Source organism: Lithobates pipiens, unplaced genomic scaffold (assembly GCF_037356315.1).
Source record: "Lithobates pipiens isolate NorthernLeopardFrog02 unplaced genomic scaffold, aLitPip1_a1.2 Scaffold_16, whole genome shotgun sequence".
NCBI classification, from domain to species: Eukaryota; Metazoa; Chordata; class Amphibia; order Anura; family Ranidae; genus Lithobates; species Lithobates pipiens.
The window spans coordinates 129,136,282-129,157,316 of record NW_027507748.1 but is presented as its reverse complement, the minus strand read 5'-3'; the positions used below and the strand labels follow the sequence as shown (position 1 = coordinate 129,157,316).

At 42.3% G+C, this 21,035-nt stretch overlaps 1 protein-coding gene across 2 annotated transcripts in view; it reads right to left on the bottom strand.

Moving 5' to 3' along the window:
* Nucleotides 1–21,035, bottom strand: part of PITPNM3 (PITPNM family member 3) — a 904,027-nt gene that overhangs the window by 155,964 nt on the left and 727,028 nt on the right. For both annotated transcript variants that reach the window (XM_077480456.1, XM_077480457.1), the window contains one exon: nucleotides 3,590–3,709. In XM_077480456.1, coding sequence (XP_077336582.1) covers nucleotides 3,590–3,709 — 120 coding nt within the window. The remainder of the gene's footprint in view (nucleotides 1–3,589; nucleotides 3,710–21,035) is intronic.

The window sequence follows — 21,035 nt, the reverse complement described above, 5'->3', positions numbered from 1 at the left end:
GCCTGTTCTTTTTCAGATCTTGATCCCTTCTTTCTTGCAGAATTAGAAGTGATTTCATTCTGCATACTTTGTGCTACAGCTAGGCGGATATAAATGCATACCCCTTGAGACTCCTTGTCTTTGTTATATGCAGCTTCTTTAAAGCAAACCTTGCACTTTAGGCAAGGTCTGCCTAATCAATGTGGCCTCCCCCTTATGTAAACACTGTATAAAAGTGCAATTTAGGAGGATTTAGGCTGCTCGGTATGATGACATAGATTATGTACTCACCCCTCCCTTGACATCTGTAGTGCAGGGACTGACATTATTCTCCTGCTAAACAGATTTCTGGTAATGTTGTGTGACCCAAGTCTCAGGAGAAGATACTGTAGAACAGTACAGGATTGTCTTCTCGTGGGATTTAGGCTGCTCAGTATGTGCTATAGCAGGGGTCATCAACCCCCGGGCCGCGGCCCACTGCCGGGCCGTGGCCTGCTTGCAGCCGGGCCACGAAGGCTGCACTCTCTGATGAGCGGCGGCGGAGCAGGCAGAGAGATGACATCATCTCTAACCGCCCGCCCGCATCACCGCTGTTCCACGCTCACAGTGGGGCCGCTGTACGGAGGCGAGCGAGCAGTGAGATGAGATCATCTCCAAACACCCGCCCGCCTGCATCGCCGCTCTTCCACGCTCACAGCGGGGATGCTATAACGCTGGAGGTGAGGCGGGGGAACAGAGAGAGGAGATCATCTCTCACTGCCTGCCCGCTTTACTGCTCCTCTGCCGACACAGCGCTGCAGAACACTGATATACTGTTGAAGCTGAGGCAGGTGAGATTATCTCTCACTACCGGCGCCCCACCGCTGTTCTTCCTTACTACCCATTAGTGCAGGCTTGCCTCTGTACTAATGTGCACACCTGTGCAGCCACCACTGCAGTGACAACAGTCATGTGGTGGGAGGTGACAATCCATATTTGGTGGCAGGTGTCGTGGCAAATGACAAGCTGCATCTGATAGCAGGGGACGTGGCAAGTGACAATCCAAATCGGGTGGCAGGTGACGTGGCAAGGGACAAAATGCATCTGGTGGCAGAGGACATGGCAAGTGACAAGCTGCATATGAAGGCAGGCGACATGGCAAGTGACAATCCGCATCTGGTGGTAGGTGACGTGGCAAGGGACAAATTGCATCTGGTGACAAGTGACGTGGCAAGTGACAAGCTGCATCTGGTGGCAGGTGACATGGCAAGGGACAAAAAAGCATCTGGTGCCAGGCGACGTGGCAAGGGACAAAATGCTTCTGGTGACAAGCGACGTGACAAGCTGCATCTGAAGGCAGGCAACATGGAAAGTGACAATCTGCATCTGGTGACAGGCGACGTGGCAAGTGACACTCTGGCACATTCTGCGTTATGGTGAGTTGAACTATTTCATTATAAATTCATTATTATTGAAGCGCCAGCCATCGCCCGATAAATTGCCCGCGAAAAGCTGCATACACCCCCCTGGGCCTTGGCACAGTTTTCTTCAACTACGCCAGTCCCCGGTGCCAAAAAGGTTGGGGACCACTGTGCTATAGAACACAATGGGGGAGATTTACTAAAAATGGTGCACACAGAATCTCGTGAAGCTCTACACAGTAACCAATCAGCTGCTTTTATTGGAAAGGCTTTATTGAACAAGCTGAAGGTGATAGGTTACCAGATTCTGTGCGCACCTGTTCTAGTAAATCTCCCCCATATGTGCTTTAAAACACACTTCACAAGCCAGCTTAGAATGTAATGCTAAGGCAAAACATATCCAGCAGATGCCCTCAGCTAGAAAAGGCTTAGCCCTTGTACACAAGGGTCGGACATTCCGACGGAAAAATAAAAAATTTCTGACAACATGATCCGATCGGACTTTGTCCGATCGTTTGTAGAGAATTCCGATTGGACAAAGTGCCACACATGCTCAGATCAAATTCCTAGACCAAAGCTATTGGCTACTAGCCTGACCATAGTCCTGTCGTAACTAAATAACATCATCACCTTACAAACGATCGGATTTTCCGACAACTTTGTCTGACCGTGTGTATGCAACATCAGTTTCGGACAAAATCCGTCAGATAAAATACGACGGATTTTGTTGTCAGAATGTCCGACCGTGTGTACAAGGGCTCAGACCTATTGTGAGGTTGAAAATGTGAAGATCAATGACAGTGATGCAATCTTGAATCTTGACTGCCTATGTGAAGATCCCCACTGACTTCCACTATGAGAATATCTTCAAAAATAGTAATGGCTGGACCATGAAGATCTACGTTGTCTTCTAGTCAAGCAATCTTCTTCTAGGTAGTAATATTATTGGCGCTATCTATTCTAGATAAAAATCTTCAATCTTTCCTTAAACCAACTTTCTATTGTAGGGTGAGAACCTTGCAGTGTCTGCCTGCAGGGACATCACTGTCACCCTCATCTGTGTGCTTTTGGCTAGGACTTCAATTGCATATATCAACCAAAAGGAAACCAACATATACAGCCTACAATCTGAAACTCCTACAGCATGACTCCTGTACAGTGGATTGGCATTCAAGCTACAATATATGCCCACTGCAAACTGTTTTTCGGGAAGTAAAAAGTTGGCCACACAAGGAGCAAATTTCATCCAATTATAATGAACTGGCTGAAATTCACTCCCCCTCCTGACATCTTTCAACTGAAAAATGAACAGAGCCCATAGGAAAACTGTTGGCCAAACAGTGCCTGCGTCCATTTAGATCCAGGCACCATTCTGATATTTTTACAGCGTGCAGCGTTAGCTGTCAGAATAATATAGCTGTGCACCCGGAGATTCACTCCACATTGTTTGGCATATATGGAGGACTATATGTGAGTATCGCCAGCTTCAAGTGATTGTAAAGTCATTTTTTTCCACTACAATAAAAAAAGATGTCAAACTTACCTGTTTTGTGCAAGGGTATTGTACAGAGCAGCTCTGAACCTCTTCTTCTTGGGTCCCCCATCGGTGCTCACTGCTCTGTCTCTTCTCTGACATACTCCCATAGGAAGTTCCTATGGTGGCACACATATGGGCATTCTCCCGAGCCAGGCTCTATGTGTCCATAGACATAAGCAGCAGAGCTTGTATCCACCCCTTACTCCTTCACAGGATTTGACAGACAGCAGCAGGAGCCAATGCCTCCCGCTGCTCTTAGCCAAGCTTGTGAGAGCAGAAAGAGAGGAGAGAAAAACTGCAGATGAGCAAAGCACTGGATTGATGTAGGACTCAGGTAAGTATTTAGAAAGTGGGGGGGGGGGGGGGGAACAGCAACAGGAAAGTTTTTTACTTTGCTTAAAATAAAACAAATAAATTGTGATGTGGATTACAACATTTTTATTGCCGAGTGCATTTTAACTGAGGGTTTAATTGTACTTTAAGCATCAGGTTGAATTGAATACAATATTGGAGTATCAATATTTAAATCAGAATAATTTTCAGTTAATAGAACAGTGTATAGAGTATATTGTTTGGTACACACTGAAAATAAGTACTACAAAAAGAAAAGTCTTTATTTCAAAATTGAGAAATACTTTAGCTCACATGATTGAAGTTATAGCAAGAAAGTTACCTGGATGCTGCTGACACTTCCTCTCCTGCTTGAGCTTTGACTCTCCCCAGGTGTCTTTGCACTGTGGCACAGAGCATCAAAACCCAAAATTCCTCCAACACAGTCTCCAATCAGACACACCTTCAAGAAAACAAAAGCATGACATATTATATGCTTTATTATTAGAATTAGAACGTTAAAATATTCTAAATATGTAATATGAGTAAAAAGGAAAACCTTTATAAGCTGAATAACCATTCTGTGTTCATTGCACCATTAGCTACTTAAAATGCATCTCTTAAAAGCTGGTTCAATACAGTTCTTAAAGCAGTTATAAAGGCTTTAAAAAAAAAAAAGAATTGTTAAACCTAGCTGCTGTGCGCAATGGAATTGCACAGAGCGGCCCTGAACCTTCTCTTCTGAGATCCACAGCTGACGCTCTCAGCTCATCCGCTTCAGTGTAGCAAGTTGCTTGCTATGGGAGCAGACATCCATAGCATGGCTCACCCCTGCCCTCCACTCCCTGCTCACAGCATTTGATTGACAGCAGCAGGAGTCAATGGCTACCAATGCTGCCTCTCTGTATTGTGAATGCAGAAAAAGAGGAGAGAGACACTGAAGAAGGGCACAGCGCCGGGAAGGAGTGAGGAGTCAGGTAAGCATTTAGGGGGGTGAGGGGGTACTGGGACATTTTTTTACCTTAACCCCCCTGGCGGTATTCCTGAGTGTGGCTCAGGGTGGATTTTCAGGATTTTCAGTACCAAAAGTGGTAACCCCAAGCCACACTCGAGATTGCATCGCAGGACCCAGGAAGAGGTTACTTACCTTGTCCCCGGGATCCTGTGATGTCTCCCCGCACTGTGTGCAAGCCGTCCTCCGCTCGATCTATCATGGAGCCAAGCTCCATTCTCTGTGAGCATTGCGACTCACGGGGACGGAGAATGGCGCCAAATTCAAAAAGTAAAAACACACCATACATATACAGTACACTGAAATCTTACAGATTATATTACTGTATCAATTTATTTCACTTCCCTTTTGTCCCTAGTGGTCTGTCCAGGGCCCTGCATGCAGTTTTATATTATAAATACTGTTCTTTCTGCCTGGAAACTGGAGATTGTCCATAGCAACCAAAACCATCCCTTTACATCAAAAGTGGTTTTAGACCAGCTAGAAAACAGCGATAATAAATTAGAATCACTTGCAGAATTGAGCGATAGCGATTTGTGGGGAGATCCGTCATCAAACACTGAAAGTAATGACAGCGACAATTCTGCAACTGAGCAAATTTCAGTGTTTTTGATTTGATTACATTATTGAATCATTTTTATTATTATTATATTATTATTTGTTATAATTATTTATAGTTATTTATTATATTATAATTTATGATTTTGTTTTTTCAAACTTTATCATACCCGGGATGTCTACTAGACTCTTGTTTGGACAGATTTAAGTGAATTATTCCTAAGAATTACAGGCCTACAATATAAAACGCCAAATTTCCATGCAAAATAATTGTACCACTTTCATCATCAAAAATCTGAAATAATCATACCGCCAGGGAGGTTAATGCAGGGAATGGAGAAAGTAAAAAAATAATAAATAATTCAATAATTCAATAAGGCAGTACAGAGTAAGCTGATCATACACTATAGTATTTCAGATGGATCCTGAGGAACCAGTTAAAATGCGCTCAATGGTTGGCCCCTCTGGCCCTGCTTTTTTGACAAAAGTTGATCATTTGATTAATGTTTGTAGCAGGAGCTTGCTGGAAAATTTTCGGAAGCACTTTAGCTACATCCAATCAAATGCAGTCTGTATAGGTATTTTGTCAGCTAGTAGGGCCAAGTGTCAAAATTCAATAGCCGCAACAGGAGATTCGTTCATCTGCATTTTATGTGTTCAGCCCACAGTCCATCAGTGTATGACTAGCTTACAAATCTGTAAAATCCATAAATAATACTAAATGATCTGATCATAGATTTCTGATATATGATTGATTACTATGTTTTATTTAAAAGTTGCCAGAGATACCACCTTCAAACATCTTTTCTATCCGGGACACATTCCTGAAGCAGACGTGGCTGGTGTAAGCACAACTGCTTTGTTAAAGATAAAGCTAAATTAGTCACAGATAGGGTGCACCCCCTTCTCTTTTTGTAGAGATAATAACATCTTAACTAGTAAATTAACAGTCTTTAGAAAGCTCAGTTGTAGTATTTTTTTCTGTTTTCTCTTTAATGCCTACAGCCACATGGCATTTGTGAGTATTTTTTTTGTGCCGTTTCTATATCAGTAAATATCAGTAAATTGTTTTAAAGCAATGCACATGTCTTTTTCATCCCCTCTTCTTTTCTTTTTTTTTCATTTAGAACTCAAGATTTCCCCAATCTGATGAAACCTACAATTGTTGTGCAGTCATATGTCTATGGCCTTTGTCTCAAGGTGGTTTCTCCCTCTGTGAATACCAAATGGACCCCTTTTCTCACAAAACAACTGTATTTTGGGTGTACTTTTTCATTTAATGTATTTTTGTTTTGCATTAGTATTCACATGAAAAGTGCTGACTATTGTGGTGATAGTATATTAGCAATACCCTTATTTGCACTTTGCAAAACAGAATTACACATTTCAACTGTATTATTTTAATAAAATATATGTATATGTGTAAAATCAGACTACACAAAAAAGTACATGAAAAGCAGATATGAGGTATGTCTGTAATGTATTTAATGGCTAATGTCATCTTTTACATGACTTTCAAAAATAAAACTGCCTTTTTTTTTGTTTTTTTTGTTTACAAATTTCATATATACAATTTCCTAAGCAAACTATGGCAGAAAACTTATATATAGCTAAATACCGGAATGCAAAAATTACAAGATACAATATTAAAGAACTAATACCATCTTTAAGCAGGCATAATTTGTTGTTTCTTTGCCCTTCAGAATATCCCCTTTGAAATCCTCACGTCGAGTACATACCAATGACTTTATTACCCTTCAATTATAGTCTTAGAATTCAATGTAGTTGGAAGCATGCAAAGAGATTTTCTTAGGAACCGCTTATACCCTGACCATATCCTAATGGCGTGAGTATAAATAAGAAAATTCAAAAATATGATCTCTGATCAACTGAGACAAAAAAAGTAGAGACAAGTAAATAAGCAAACATTTACAAGCAGTCTTGCCCAATTGTTCCCCCTAGATTGGTCCAGAGCTACCGATCCACCGCAAAAAACTCCCTCTCTTTAAAAGAAGGATTTAATACAATCATGGCCTACTGTGCAGAACTAGCATCCCCATATCAAGCCCAGAACAGACATTTGGGCCCACCTGTTTATACCAGTACATGACAATTTCAGAAATTGTCTAGGTGATGCATGTGAGAGGCCAAAAAGACCTAAGACCTAATAAGATCATTTATGCCACAGGTGCCCCAAAAGGTGGTTAATATTTCTACTACTTTACATTTAAAGAAAAATATACAGGTAAAAAAATGTGTTAAATAAAGGAAAAAGTGTACAACTTTATGAAATTAATTGTAAAAGCAAAACTTTAGTTCCCACTCTACCCACTCTCATAAAATGTATATATATATATATATATATATATATATATATATATATATATATATATATATTTTTTTTTTTTTTTTTTTTTAAGGAGCTCAGAGGAAATGGGTTAAATGATGCTGGCCTGCAGTCAACCTGGCAGGCCTGGATGTTGACAACTCCAGTTTTCTATCCAGAATGAATGATTCTTTTAGAGATTCTTTATAGTTTCCAGAGAATGTCATTTTGGGAGATTCCCATGTACTATATCCCCTGATATCATTGATTAATTTCTTAATTTTATCACTAGGAAATTTTTCAATTAAATTTCAATGTGGGTCTTCTGTCAGATCTCTACCAGTTTATAAGCAAGTTATCGGGAACTTTAGGCTGGCACGTGCTCATTTTTATGCTCAGAGACATACACTTACTCATGAGCAGAGATAGGAAGCTGGACTTGCAAAAATGAAAATGCATATGCACAATCATGCCATGGCTCATGCATTGACGCAAGGGCATGCCCCACAGATCCTGGCACCCAGCAGCCTAATTAAACCCGAGGCTTGTCTAGCTGCCTAGAATTATCTCTGGATGGTCTTCAACTTTACTCTTGTGACTTGTGTTCCTGAAAGCCTCATTTATCCTGTTACTGATCCAGCTCCCTCTGACTCTTCTCTGGATTCCCCTTGCCTGCTTATGTCTGCTGCTTCTCCATGTTACCAATCTTAGCCTGGACGACTTTTGAGTAAGATTCTGCCCACTGTTAGCATATTTTCCACCCTTGCCTGTCTCTGACCTGAACTCTGATCATGATTCTGTACCTCTCTGCCTGGCTATTACTGAACTCAGTTCGCTTCTGCTCATCAGGCCTACCAGTCCCTGTGTCCATCACCAGGGGGGCTTGGGAGGCAATAGTGAAAGAGGTCACTCTTGTCATCTCAAGTTCCACTAACAGGTATGTGAAACAAGTGTTCTGCTACTTGCCATTAGCTGTTACAAGTGGGGCAAAAAAGAGGTTTGTACCCTGGATGGTATGGAGTACATACTTTCTTTTTGAAGGTTCCTGGTGAAAATTCAGGCATCAAAACCTTGGGGAGCTTATGCCTACCACCAGTTACATAGAGAGGTGGTATAAATACATAATTCCTGAAGAGTAATAATTTGAAAATAGTATGCAATCAGTTTATGAGTTTTTATACTAAAATGCACTGAAAAAAAGTTAATGCTTTAATGTCCCAAACAGACACATATGCCTGTATTTCCCTTCTTTTTTATGGCACCTTTTAAGGCCCATAAAGACATACTGTATATGCCTGTATTTCCCTTATTTTGTTTTTGTGGCACATTTAAATTCCCATACAGACATATATGCTTGTATTTATTAAATTTTTTGTGACACCTTTAATGTCCCATACTGACATACTGTATATGCCTTTTTTTCACTTTTTTGTGACCCCTTTAAAGTCCTATACAGACATACAGTGGGGATCGAAAGTTTGGGCACCCCAGGTAAAAATTTGTATTAATGTGCATAACGAAGCCAAGGAAAGATGGAAAAATCTCCAAATGGCATCAAATTACAGATAGGACATTCTTATATGTCAAAAAAAGTTAGATTTTATTTCCATCATTTACACTTTCAAAATTACAGAAAACAAAAAAATGGCGTCTGCAAAAGTTTGGGCACCCTGCAGAGTTAATATCTTGTACTGCCCCCTTTGGCAAGTATCACAGCTTGTAAATGCTTTTTGGAGCCAGCCAAGAGTCTTTCAATTCTTGTTTGAGGTATCTTTGCCCATTCTTCCTTACAAAAGTGATCCAGTTCTTTGAGATTTCTGGGCTGTCTGTCACGCACTGCTCTTTTAAGGTCTATCCATAGATTTTCAATAATATTGAGGTCAGGACATTGTGAAGGCCATGGCAAAACCTTCAGTTTACGCCTCTTGATGTAATCCCCTGTGGATTTTGAGGTGTGTTTAGGATCATTATGCATTTTTAGAAGCCACCCTCTCTTTATCTTCAGCTTTTTCACAGATGGCATCAAGTTACCATCCAAAATTTTCTGAAATTTTATTGAATCCATTTTTCCTTCTACTTGTGAAATGTTCCCTGTGCCACTGGCTGCAATACAACCCCAAAGCATGATGGATCCACCCCCATGCTTAACAGTTGGACAGAGGTTCTTTTCATTAAATTCTGTACCCTTTCTTCTCCAAACGTACCTTTGCTCATTCCGGCCAAAAAGTTATATTTTAACCTCATCGGTCCACAGAAATTGTTTCCAAAATGCCTCAGGCTTGTCTATATGTTCATTTGCAAAGTTCAAACGCTGGTCTTTGTGGTGAGGACGTAGAAGAGGTTTTCTTCTGATGACTCTTCCATGAAGACCATATTTGTAAAAGTATCTATTTATAGTGGAATAGTGTACCACAACTCCAGTGTCTGCCAAATCTTTCTGGAGGGATCGTGCAGTCAAACGTGGGTTTTGAATTGCTTTTCACACAATCCTGCGAGCTGTTCTGTCTGATATTTTTCTTGGTCTTCCAGATCTTGCTTTAACTTCCACTGTTCCTGATGACTGCCATTTCTTAATTAAATTCCGAACAGAGGATATTGACATCTGAAAACGCTTTGCTATCTCCTTATAGCCTTCTCCAGCTTTGTGAGCGTCAACTATTTTCAGTTTCAGTTTTCTAGGCAACTGCTTAGAAGAACCCATGGTGCTGATTGTTGGGGCAAGGTCATATGAGTTTGGCCATTTAAAACCTTTGAGATTGACATCACCTGGTCTTCCCAGATGATGATTGAGAACAATCTATGACACTGGCAGGTCTCAGCTTTGCAAAGGGGGCAGTGCATGCTATAAATTCTGCAGGGTGCCCAAACTTTTGCAGACGCCATTTTTTGTTTTCTGTAATTTTTAAAGTGTAATTGATGGAAATAAAATCTAACTTTTTTTGACATATTATAAGAATGTCTAATCTGTAATTTGATGCCATTTGGAGATTTTTCCATCTTTCCTTGGCTTCATTATGCACATTAATACACATTTTTACCTGGGGTGCCCAAACTTTTGATCCCCACTGTATATGCCTGTATTATGAAATCTCCTGGGATAGACTTCCGTCTAAGATCCAGCAAAACCACTTAGGCCAGACCATTAGAGAATCTGACTAAAGCATATTTGTTTTAAAACTAAGGAGGCCTTTAGAGAAAATGTCTAATGTTGTTGGCACCAAAAATTATTTGAAAAATATTTGGAGATATATCGAAATGGGGATGCGGATCCAACTTTTCCCCAATCTGAAAAATGTTGACCAAGACCTAAAAACAGCATGGTAGGTCAATCTGCAGAAAGGTTCGTTGTTTATGATAGAGATGTTAATTAGTATACTGTAGAAAGGTACTCACAGAATTAGACAAAAATACCAAATCACTGTATGCCCAGAATACCACACTGTGTACGCTTCCTGCATTCACCAACCAAAAGAGGGAGGTGAGAGACCACATAGAAAGGTATAATAAAAATATTATATTAAAAAAATAATTCTTACGTGACAAATTGTCCTATTGTTTGAATTGGGCATATAGCTGGACGGATGAATATTAAAATGTCAGATCTCATTTGGTTGGACTTATGATGATCTTGGTCAAAATGAGTACAACCTAACATTTACTATGAATTGTAGTAAACAAAAGATTATGTTCCTTGATGCTGAAATTATGGTTCAACCTTAGATGGCTGTGTAGACAGATGTGCAGGTAGTAGATAAAGCTCTGATATTACACAATCAGTGCTGTAAGGGTTATTCACGCAAAATGATCAGTCAGCAAGTGGCTCTCAGGGCTGGGTTCAGCCCTTCCATCTCAAAGCTGGCCACTCAGCTGTCGGCTAATTGGCAGCTCCTATCTCTCCACGGTGACTCACCTGTTGATGATAGCCTGCTCATCAGTTCTGCCTACTTTAGCCGTCCAGTCCAGATGATCTCTGCATTCACCTTGGCTACCTCTCTAGAGACACTCTCCTTTGTTCTTGTGAAAGACTTGCTTGGCTAACATTCCTTCTGGCTCCAGATCCTGCTTGCCGTTCTACTATGCTCATCTCTGTCTCCCTGATGTTTTGGCTTTTCTGACTATTTGTACCGTTTCCTGAAGTCTGGCTATGTTTTGACTATGTTTACTCCGCTTAACTTTTTTATTATTATTAAACAAGTGTGAATTAACTGTACTTCTGTCTCAGTCTGATTAATGGTTTCTGACAGTAGGCAAAGGCCATGAATTCAGAAGATGTAGTCAATCCACTTGTTGGTAATATTTTTTCTATATTGGATGAACAGAATCGCTGCATGGATCAGTTTGCCATGGCATTACAAACGCTCCAGAGTTGCACAGCTCACCTGGAATCTCCCACTGTGGCTGCTCTGGGAAAACCTGTGCTGCAGGCCATCCCTGCTGCTGCTCCAGTTTCTGTGCAGGCATCCGCCTTGAGTATTACCTCTATAAAGCCCCATACACACTATCAGTTTTTCTGCCGAGTTTTTCCTTCAGGTTTATCAAAACCATGTAGTACAAGGGCCTGTCTGATTGCATACAAATTGGAACTCCTAAGGTTTGACCTCATATTATATGGTTTTGGTAAATAAGGAAAAACTCAGCAGAAAAAACTGATAGTGTGTATGGGCCTTAAGAGGTATGTCTGGTTCCGCTCTGCTTCCCCATCGATTTGGGGGTGATCCAGTCCAATTCAGAGGGTTTCTCAACCAGGTTGAGATATACTTTGAGACGCTGCCCCAGACATTTTCCCACGGACAGAAGAGTAGGTTTCATAATATCTTTGCTTTCTGAGAGAGCCTTGGCCTGGGCAAACCCTCTATGCCTCCTGTCCATCAAACAGAGTATGAGAACTGTTGCCCATTATGCCATTGAATTTCATACTCTGGCAACAGAGGTTGCTTGGAACAATGAGGTCCACGTGGTTGCTTTTTCTCATGGTCTCTCGAGATACCATCAAGGATAGATAGCAGCCCGAGATATACCCACTGAGATGGTGAGGTTGATCACGTTTGCCATCCTCATTGACTCCAGACTCAGAGAAAGACTCCCTTTTAAGGAGCACTTGCAGAAGCCTCCTGTGCATTTGTCTCCGAACTTTGCAGTCCCAACCTTTCCTCCCTCACCTCCCATGCCTCCTGATACCGAGTCGGTCTGTGAAGATGAACCCATGCACTTGGGCTTCACGTGTTTCTCTGCGGATGAGAGAACCCTTGGGAGGAGGGAGAGATTGTGCCTTTATTGTGGCCAGGCAGGTCACTTTTTGAAGTCTTGTCCTACCTGTCCAGGGAACGCCCGAACCATGAGGGCCTGTCACAGACAGACCTTAGGTGGCATTGTTTCATCCTCAGTTATCTAGAAGGATAAGTCCCTGGTTTCAGTTACAGTTTCTTGGGCTGAGTCGTCTGTCGAGATACAGGCTCTAATCAACTCTGGGGCTGCAGGCCTGTTCATTGATGCTGCCTTTGTATCGAATCACTTGATTCCGCTGCAGCTGCATGACACTACTTGCCATTGAGGCTGTTGATCGAAGACTTCTACAGCCTGCCCATGTGACTCATGAGACTGTTCTGTTGTTCATGACTGTAGGGGCTCTTCACCATGAGATAATCCAATTCCAAGTTATGTTCTCACCTAAGTTTCTACTGGTTATTGGTTATCCTTGGTTACAGAGGCACAACCCCTTTTTTGATTGACTTTGTGCTGAGGTTCTCACCACAATGCATTAAGACATGCTTCCAGAAGCTAGCCAAGTTCCTGTGCACCTCTTCATTCTCCTCCCTGCCGGAGGAGCCACGATTTTAGCAATGTCTTTGACAAAGGTCAAGCCGGTAGTTTGCCTACACACTGGTCGTATGAAGGCTGGGTTTACCCATTTTTGGTCTTGGAAGATAAGGCCATGGAGGAGTATGTTGCAGATGCACTTTCTCGAGGTTTCATCTGCAAATGTCTTCTGCTGATGCTGGTTTCTTCTTTGTGAATAAGAGTGGTGAATTGAGACCTTGTATTCATTATATGGGTCTCAATCATTTCACACTTAAGAATGCCTATCCGATTACGGAGTTATTTGACTGCCTCAAGGGAGCAACGGCTTTCATGAAGCTTGATATAAGAGTGGCATACAATCTCGTGAGGATTAAGGAGGGCAACGAGTGGAAAACCAGAACAGGCCATTATGAGTAGCGGGAGTTTTCCAGGAATTTATTAACAATGTCCTCCGAGATTTTTTGCAGTTATGTGTGGTGGTTTATCGCGACGATATCCTCATATTGCTGTATCTGTATTGTAAATTGGAGCAGTACCAATTCCATCTAGAACAGGTTAAATTCCTGGGCTATGTCATTTCCACTGCTATTTTTTCGATGGACCCAGAAAAACTTTCAGCAGTCCTACAGTGGCCCCGACCCGTGGGTTTACGTGTTCTGAAGCGTTTTCTTGGCTTTTTCAACTATTATCGGAAGTTAATTTATAACTTCTCCTCTCTGGTCAAGCCCCTGACTGATATGACCAGAAAGGATGGTAACCCACAGAGTCGGTCTCTGGAGTCCATTAAGGCCTTTGAGAGTCTCAAGGCTGCCTTTGTTTTTGCTCCTGTGTTGGCACATCCTGATCCTACGTTACTTTTTATCCATGAGGTTGATGCTTCTGAGACTGGAGTTGGTGCCCTTCTGTCTCAACGTCCTACCTCTGAGATTGCTATGCATCCTTGTGGTTACTTTTCCAAGAAATTGTGGAGTGCAATAACGAGATTGGTGACAGAGAGCTGTTTGCACTCATTTTATCCCTGAAAAAATGGAGACAAATCCTTGAAGGTACCACTGTGCTGGTTCTGATTCTTACTGACCATAAGAATCTCACATTTTTGTCTAGTTCTAGGGCTCTTTTCTTGTCTAGTTTAATTTACATTGTCTCATTCTTACCCGGTATTAAGAATGTAAGGGCTGACGCTTTGTCACAACAATTTTCCTCCACTTCCAAGATGGAGTCGTTTCCAGTTCCTGTGATTCCTCCTGATCGTATTCTGGCTACGGTTCGTACCAGTCTCACTTCTCCTTTGAGTGACAAAATTCTTGTTGCTCAGGTTCACGATCCTCCTCAGAAACCTTGTGACTGCTGCTTTGTCCCAGAGAGTCTCTGTACTGCCGTGCTCCAAATTTACCATTCTCCCAAGGCTGCTGGCCACCCTGGGAAGAATCAACTCTTTTGGGCCATTTCTGGACAATTGTGGTGGCCTAGACTATGTGCTGATGCAACTGCTTTCATAGCTGTCTATTCTGTGTGTGCTCAGATTTAACCTTCGTACACAGGATTGGATTTTCTGATGGGAATTGTGTGATGACAGGCTGTTGGCGGAAAATCCGGCCATTTGTATGCTCCATCAGACAATTGTTGGAATTTCTGTGGACAAATGTTGGATGACAGGCTTTAAAATTTTCTACGGACAAATGTCTGTTATCGGATTTTACGAGCGTGTGTACACAAGTCCGTCAGACAAAAGTCCAAAGTACAAACACACATGCTCAAAGCAAGGATGAGCCAGACGTGGTCGGTCTTGTAAACTAGCATTCGTAATGGAGAATTAACATTCTTGATGCAGCAAATTATGAAATCTCAAAATTCAGCGCACATTCTCTTCTTCTTTAATGGGATAATAATGAAGCTTCTTGAAGCTTCTTGCTGGTGATACTGATGGAGTTATTGTAAACGAATTTTCAAAGACTTTTTTTTCTAGTGATATCAAGAATAATATTATGCTTGTTATTTTTTATTTTTTTTGGTGCAAGTTAATACAACACAATTATCCCGTAGTTTTGAAGTTCAAAGATACAACTATGTTGGTATCCCTTGTTAATTTTACGTTGTATTTTTTAAAAGTTAACTGCCTACTCCGAAACTGAAGTAAAACACATAGCCAAGTATTATTCTCCACAATTTTTTTACTGTGCATTAAAAAAAGAAAACAAATAAAATTATACATGCTATCTGCCAATAAAACTTAACCAAAAAGTGCATTCTATGCATCCAAAAATATAGAAAATACACCTAATCAAATCATTATTCAACCAAAAAATAAAATTAAAGCCTCATGCATGTGTCCTGCTTCTTAATATAAGGGGTCAATAATGCCAAGAGTTGGTGAAAGCAGGGGTCTGTCACCCAGAGATAATTCCGGATATCATCCGGATTATTCTCCTGGAGCTCCCGCAGCAAAGGCATATGACATAATTGGTCACAGTTAATAAAGCAACCATTTTTTGGTCCAAGAAATCCTCCTCCTCCTGTTCCTGGACTGGCCTTGGGTCAAAGCAATAATGCCAAGGCCAATAATAAATAACACATTATCTCCTCCGATTCCTCAACATGGCTGGTTGATGAACGGCCATTCATAAACAAACTGAAAAGCGCAAAATGAAAAGCGAGAATCAACACTCACCAAACTTCTACTAACATGAAATTAGCAGAAGGAGCCCAAAGGGTGGTGCAAAAGAGCTGAAAAAACATGTAGTAGGTCACTGCATTCGTGTTTGTTGGCTGACAATCCTTGCTGTTTGTATGCAAGACAAGTTCCTGGCCAACGCCCTTTGGACAAAAGTCTGCGGTTTTGTCTGTGGAAAATCCGATCGCGTGTACGAGGCTTAAGACTTCACGACACCTTCCAGTGGGCCTCCTACAACCCATACCCAATGTAAAGAAGCCCTGGATCCACCTGTCTATGGATTTCATTGTGGAGTTACCCACATCCCAGAGCAACATAGTTATCCTTATGGTGGTTGTATTCCACTTAAGAAGTTGCTCACTTCTAAGGAACTGGCTTCCATTTTTGCACGGGAGATCTTTTGCTTACCTGGGCTACCCAAGGTAATTGTCTTGGACAGGGGTAGTCAGTTTGTGTCCCGGATCTGGCGAGCCTTTTGTGCACAGTTGAGAATTCAGCATGCTTTCTCCTCTGTGTATCCCCTGCAGTCTAATGGGACCGCAGAACGAGCCAATCAGTACTTGGAGCAATTCCTATGTTGCTATATTTCTGACCATCATAAGAACTGTCCAGACCTCTTACTGTGGGTGGCGTTTGCTCACAACAGTGCCTGGAATTCTGCTTCCAGAATGTCCCTGTTAATGACGAACTATGGTTTCCAACCTTCCATGTTGCCTGATTCATTTGTTCCGCAGAGTATTTCTGCGTTAGAGGAGCCTCTCCGTGGTCTTTGTTCCACTTGGGCACAAGTCCAGGAGGCTTTGCGACATGCTAATGATAGGTACAGTGTCCATGCTGACCACAGACGCCTGCCTGCGCCTTTCTACCAGGTTGGGGACAGGGTCTGGCTGTCATCTTGCAACCTCTGATTTTGTGTTCCCTCTCTGAAGTTTGCACCTCAGTTTATTGGGCCTTTCCGTATTCTTCATAGGATTAAGCCAGTGGCTTACACATTAGACCTTTCTTCTAATATGTATATTTCAAATGTATTTCATGTCTCCTTATGAAAATCTTTGGTCTGCAACCACTTTACCACCTTGGTGCCTCATCCTCACCCTGTGCAGGTTGAAAACCATGAGGAGTATTAAGTACAGTCCATTGGTGACTCCCGTAGGTTCAGTGGGCGCATACAGTACCTAATGCATTGGAAAGGATAAGGTCTGGAGGAACACTCTTGGGTCTCATCCACGCCTGTACATGCCCCTGTCCTCCTCTGTGACTTCCATAGATGTTTTCCCCTCAAGCTGGGTGGTCCTCCAAGGGGGAGGGGTCATTGAGGAGGGGTACTGTCAGGGCTGGGCTCAGCCCTTCCTTCTCAAAGCTGCCCGCTCAGCTGTCGGCTAATTGCCAGCTCCTATCTCTCCACAGTGACTCACCTGTTTGTTGATATCCTGCTCATCAGTCTTGCCTACTTAAGCCATCCAGCCCAGATGATCTCTGCCTTCACCTTGGTCACATCTCTAGAGACGCTCTCATGTGTTCCTGTTAGAGACTTGCTTAGCTGACATTCCTTCTGGCTCCAGATCCTGCTTGCTGTTCTACTATGCTCATCTCTGGCTCCCTGACATTTTGGCTTGTCTGACTATCCATTCTGGTTCCTGAACTCTGGCTATGTTTTGACTAAATTTACTCATTTTACCTTTTTTTATTATTATTAAACAAGTGTGATACGTACTTCTGTCTGAAATTGGATAAGGCAGAAGATAGGTACAGGAGCAGAAACTTTTATTCATTAAGTCCATGTGGTTGGAAAGGTAGGCTTCGGGAAGTAATTAAAATGGTCCAGAGCTCAAATTTAACCCCTTGCTGATGGTGGGAGCTGGCCCTTTGTGGGTAGTGGCACTGGAGGCCAGTAGGAGAGGCCCATTCATTAATTCATTGTAAATGACTGCACATTGATGATGTTAGTCAGTCCATATTGTTGCTAGTTCACCATGAGCTGTAGGTGCTGATGGGGCATGCCCCAGAACAACATAGCCATACATATATGTGTCAGCTGGGCATTAAAGCCCACCCTCCATGCTGCTGTATATATGCAATATGATGTTATCAAGAGAATAAATTGATCTTCCTTCTTCAACAATTCAACATCCTATACTACCTCTCCTTCAGCATCCTTAGGGAACCAGCATCAAAGAGCTAAATCATAAAGAAGTAAAAGCTTATCAAAAGCAGCATTGCTAAAAAAAAAAAAAAAAAAAGATGAAACCGTTATCTAAATGACTAGAACAGGAGTCTGTGTTAAATGAATGGCTATCCAAAATTACAAATCTTTTGGTGGAAAATCAGTAAAACCATGTGTAAAAACTGTGTGTATTGATTTCTGCCTGGTGTTCAGCTTTACATTAGGAACAATATGTGGTGTAATTCAGGACTATAGCTAAGAATCCAACATATTTATAATTCAGCAGTAAAGAAATATGAAGCAGACTTTGAAAAGCAACTAGAAAAGATCTTGAAATGCACTGATGTGATAGAATTGTCCATACTATGGTGTTTTCTGTTACTCTCTATGGATTATAAAGCTAGACAATGAAGAAGGAATGTAGGAACTTTAGCACTGACAAGGAATTCTAAAAATATTTTGACAGCATAGAAAACAGATGGATTCTTGTGAAGAATATTGTGAACGTGCTATTTTGAAGACTGAAGACCCAAATAGAAGACAGATCATTCTGAAGAAACACTTGAGATCAAAAATTAACGATTATGGTTTTCTCATTGAGGGTGATCATATAGAACCATTGAAGAGTGTAGATATCTATGGCTTGAAGTATTGTGCAAAACCCAATACAGTTTAACTTACCACTGACTCCTAAGCAAAAAGTGGTTATAAAATAACATTTACAAGAAGTGAATGCAATAACATTTACAAGAAGTGAATTCTATTTATTATGCATGCATAACAGGCCCTTTCTAATTGATATAATGTTTATTTGCCTAATATAGCTATTCAAAGCTCTCTGCAGGCTCTCTGTGTTAGTGTTTATTAAAGTGGCTTAAAGCCAGAATCATTTTAAAAATTCAGATATCCTCAAGAATAAATCACATTATTGTTATTAAACAAACAGATTACAGTGTGGGCAATGTGGGTGTTTTTCAGTCTAATTGCAGAGTTGTTGAGGGACTGTTGTGTTTTCACACTGCGGCATGTTGAAACTGTCCATATTTTTCCATATAATCCCATTAAGCTCCATATTTCCCTGTCAGAAGAACAGAAAAACAATATAATGACAAAGTCACGGCTGTGGTAATACATTCTCACAAAAGGCTGTCCCACATGTAAGAAATACACTACAGAGACCCTATATGAAAAAAAAAAAAAAAAAAACGACAACCAGTTTCAACACAGAGGAACTAGGTAATGCAATGCTACAGCTAGCTCCTATAATTCCATTGAAAAGGTTGTGGGATCTGCATAGAAATAAAAAGATTCTATTTCTCAGCCCTAGGGGTTTTAATTCTGCAATTCTACAAGTTAGAATTGGCACAGAAGATCAACACTTTTTGCTGTAACGTTGCATTTTCTGAAACAATACTGCACTAGACAAATTAGAGTGCAGGGAATAAAAGGGATTCTAAGAGTATATTTTCTTTCTTTCAATAAAAAAATAATTAAAATCACATGGAAAGCAATAATAGAAATGATAATAAACAATTAGCAAAGCTAGATAGCTGTAAATCCTAACAAAATGCTTGTTAAAGAGGAAGTAAACCCTGATGAGTTTACTTCCTCTTTCATTCCCTGCAAAGGTAAAGCATAATGGACTACTATGCATCGCATAGATTGTGGGCACTGATGGGTGGCACTATGGGCACTAATAGGTGGCACTGATGGGTGGCACTTTTGCCTATACTTAGATGGCACTGGCAGGGGGCACGTGGGCACTGATGAGCTGGCGCCAGCTCGCCTTACCCTAACCCTAACCCAAAACCCTAACCCGAAACCCTAACTCTTAACCCCTAACCTAAATCTTAACCCTAACCCAGCGCGAGGAGGAAAAATAGCCGATTACTGGCTCTGTTGTCATCACATGATCAGCTATCATTGGCTGACAGCTGATCACGTGGTAAGGGGTCAGGATAAACCCCATTTTCCGATCTGTGATCATGCTAGTCTCATAGACTCGCTGATTACAGAGCTCGCCGAGCGCGCCCCTCAGGGGGGGGCGCGCAGGCTGCTCGTGCACGGGACGACGCCCCGGCTCTAGTGGTTAAAAGACACGTACAAATCCAGTAAAGAAAACAGACCTCTGCCTGGCTGACCCCTATACACTGTCACACTGACCCCTGTATACCGTCCCGCTGGCCACAGACCTCAGCCTGGCTGACCCCTGTACACTGCCCCACTGAACCCATCCTCTGCCCCGCTGACCTCACACCCCTGCCTGGCTGACTCCTATACACTATACCTTGCTGTTCTCAGATCTCTGCCCAACTGAGCCCTGTACACTGCCCCACTGACCCCTGTACACTGCCCTGCTGACCCCTGTACACTGCCCTGCTGACCTCAGATCTCTGCCCAGCTAAGCCCTGTACACTGCCCCACTGACCCCAGATCTCTGCCCAGCTGACTCCTGTACACTGCCCAGCTGATCTCTGACCTCTGCCTGGTTGACCCATGTACACTGCCCTGCTGACCTCAGATCTCTGCCCGGCTGACCCCTGTACACTGACCCCATCCTCTGCCCGCTGACCCCTTTACACTGCCCTGCTGACCTCAGACCTCTGCCTGACTGACCCCTGTACACTGCCTCATTGGCTCCTGCACACTGCCCCACTGATCTCATCCTCTGCCCCGCAGACCCCTGTACACTGCCCTGCTGACCTCAGACCTCTGCCTGGCTGACCCCTGTACACTGTCCTGCTGATCCTGTTAGCTATTAAAAAACACAAATTTACAGGTGCAGCAGGATTTGGGGCTGTTATGAGGTATGAAGATGCAGAAATTGGGGTGATCTGAAGTCTGAACCTAACATTATAGATGCTGTGTTCGGCCACATATAAGGCATGCTGCTGCCCTGCTGACCATAGATCTCTGCCTGGCTCACCCCTGTACACTGCCCCGCTGACCCATCTTCTGCCCCGCTGCCCCCTGTACACTGCCCTGGTTACCTCAGACCTCTGCCTGACTGACCCCTGAACACTGCTCTGCTGATCTCAGACCTCTGCCTGACTGACCCTTGTACACTGCCCCGCTGACCTCGTCCCATGCCCTGCTGACCCCAGTTCTCTGCCTCAAAGACCCCTGTTTACTACCCCACTTACCCCAGTACTCTGTCCTGCTGACTCCATTCTCTGCCCTGCTGAACACTGTCTTAGACCTGCTGACCACTTTCCCCTGTACTGCTGAACCATGTTAGCTATTAAGAGCCACTAATTTA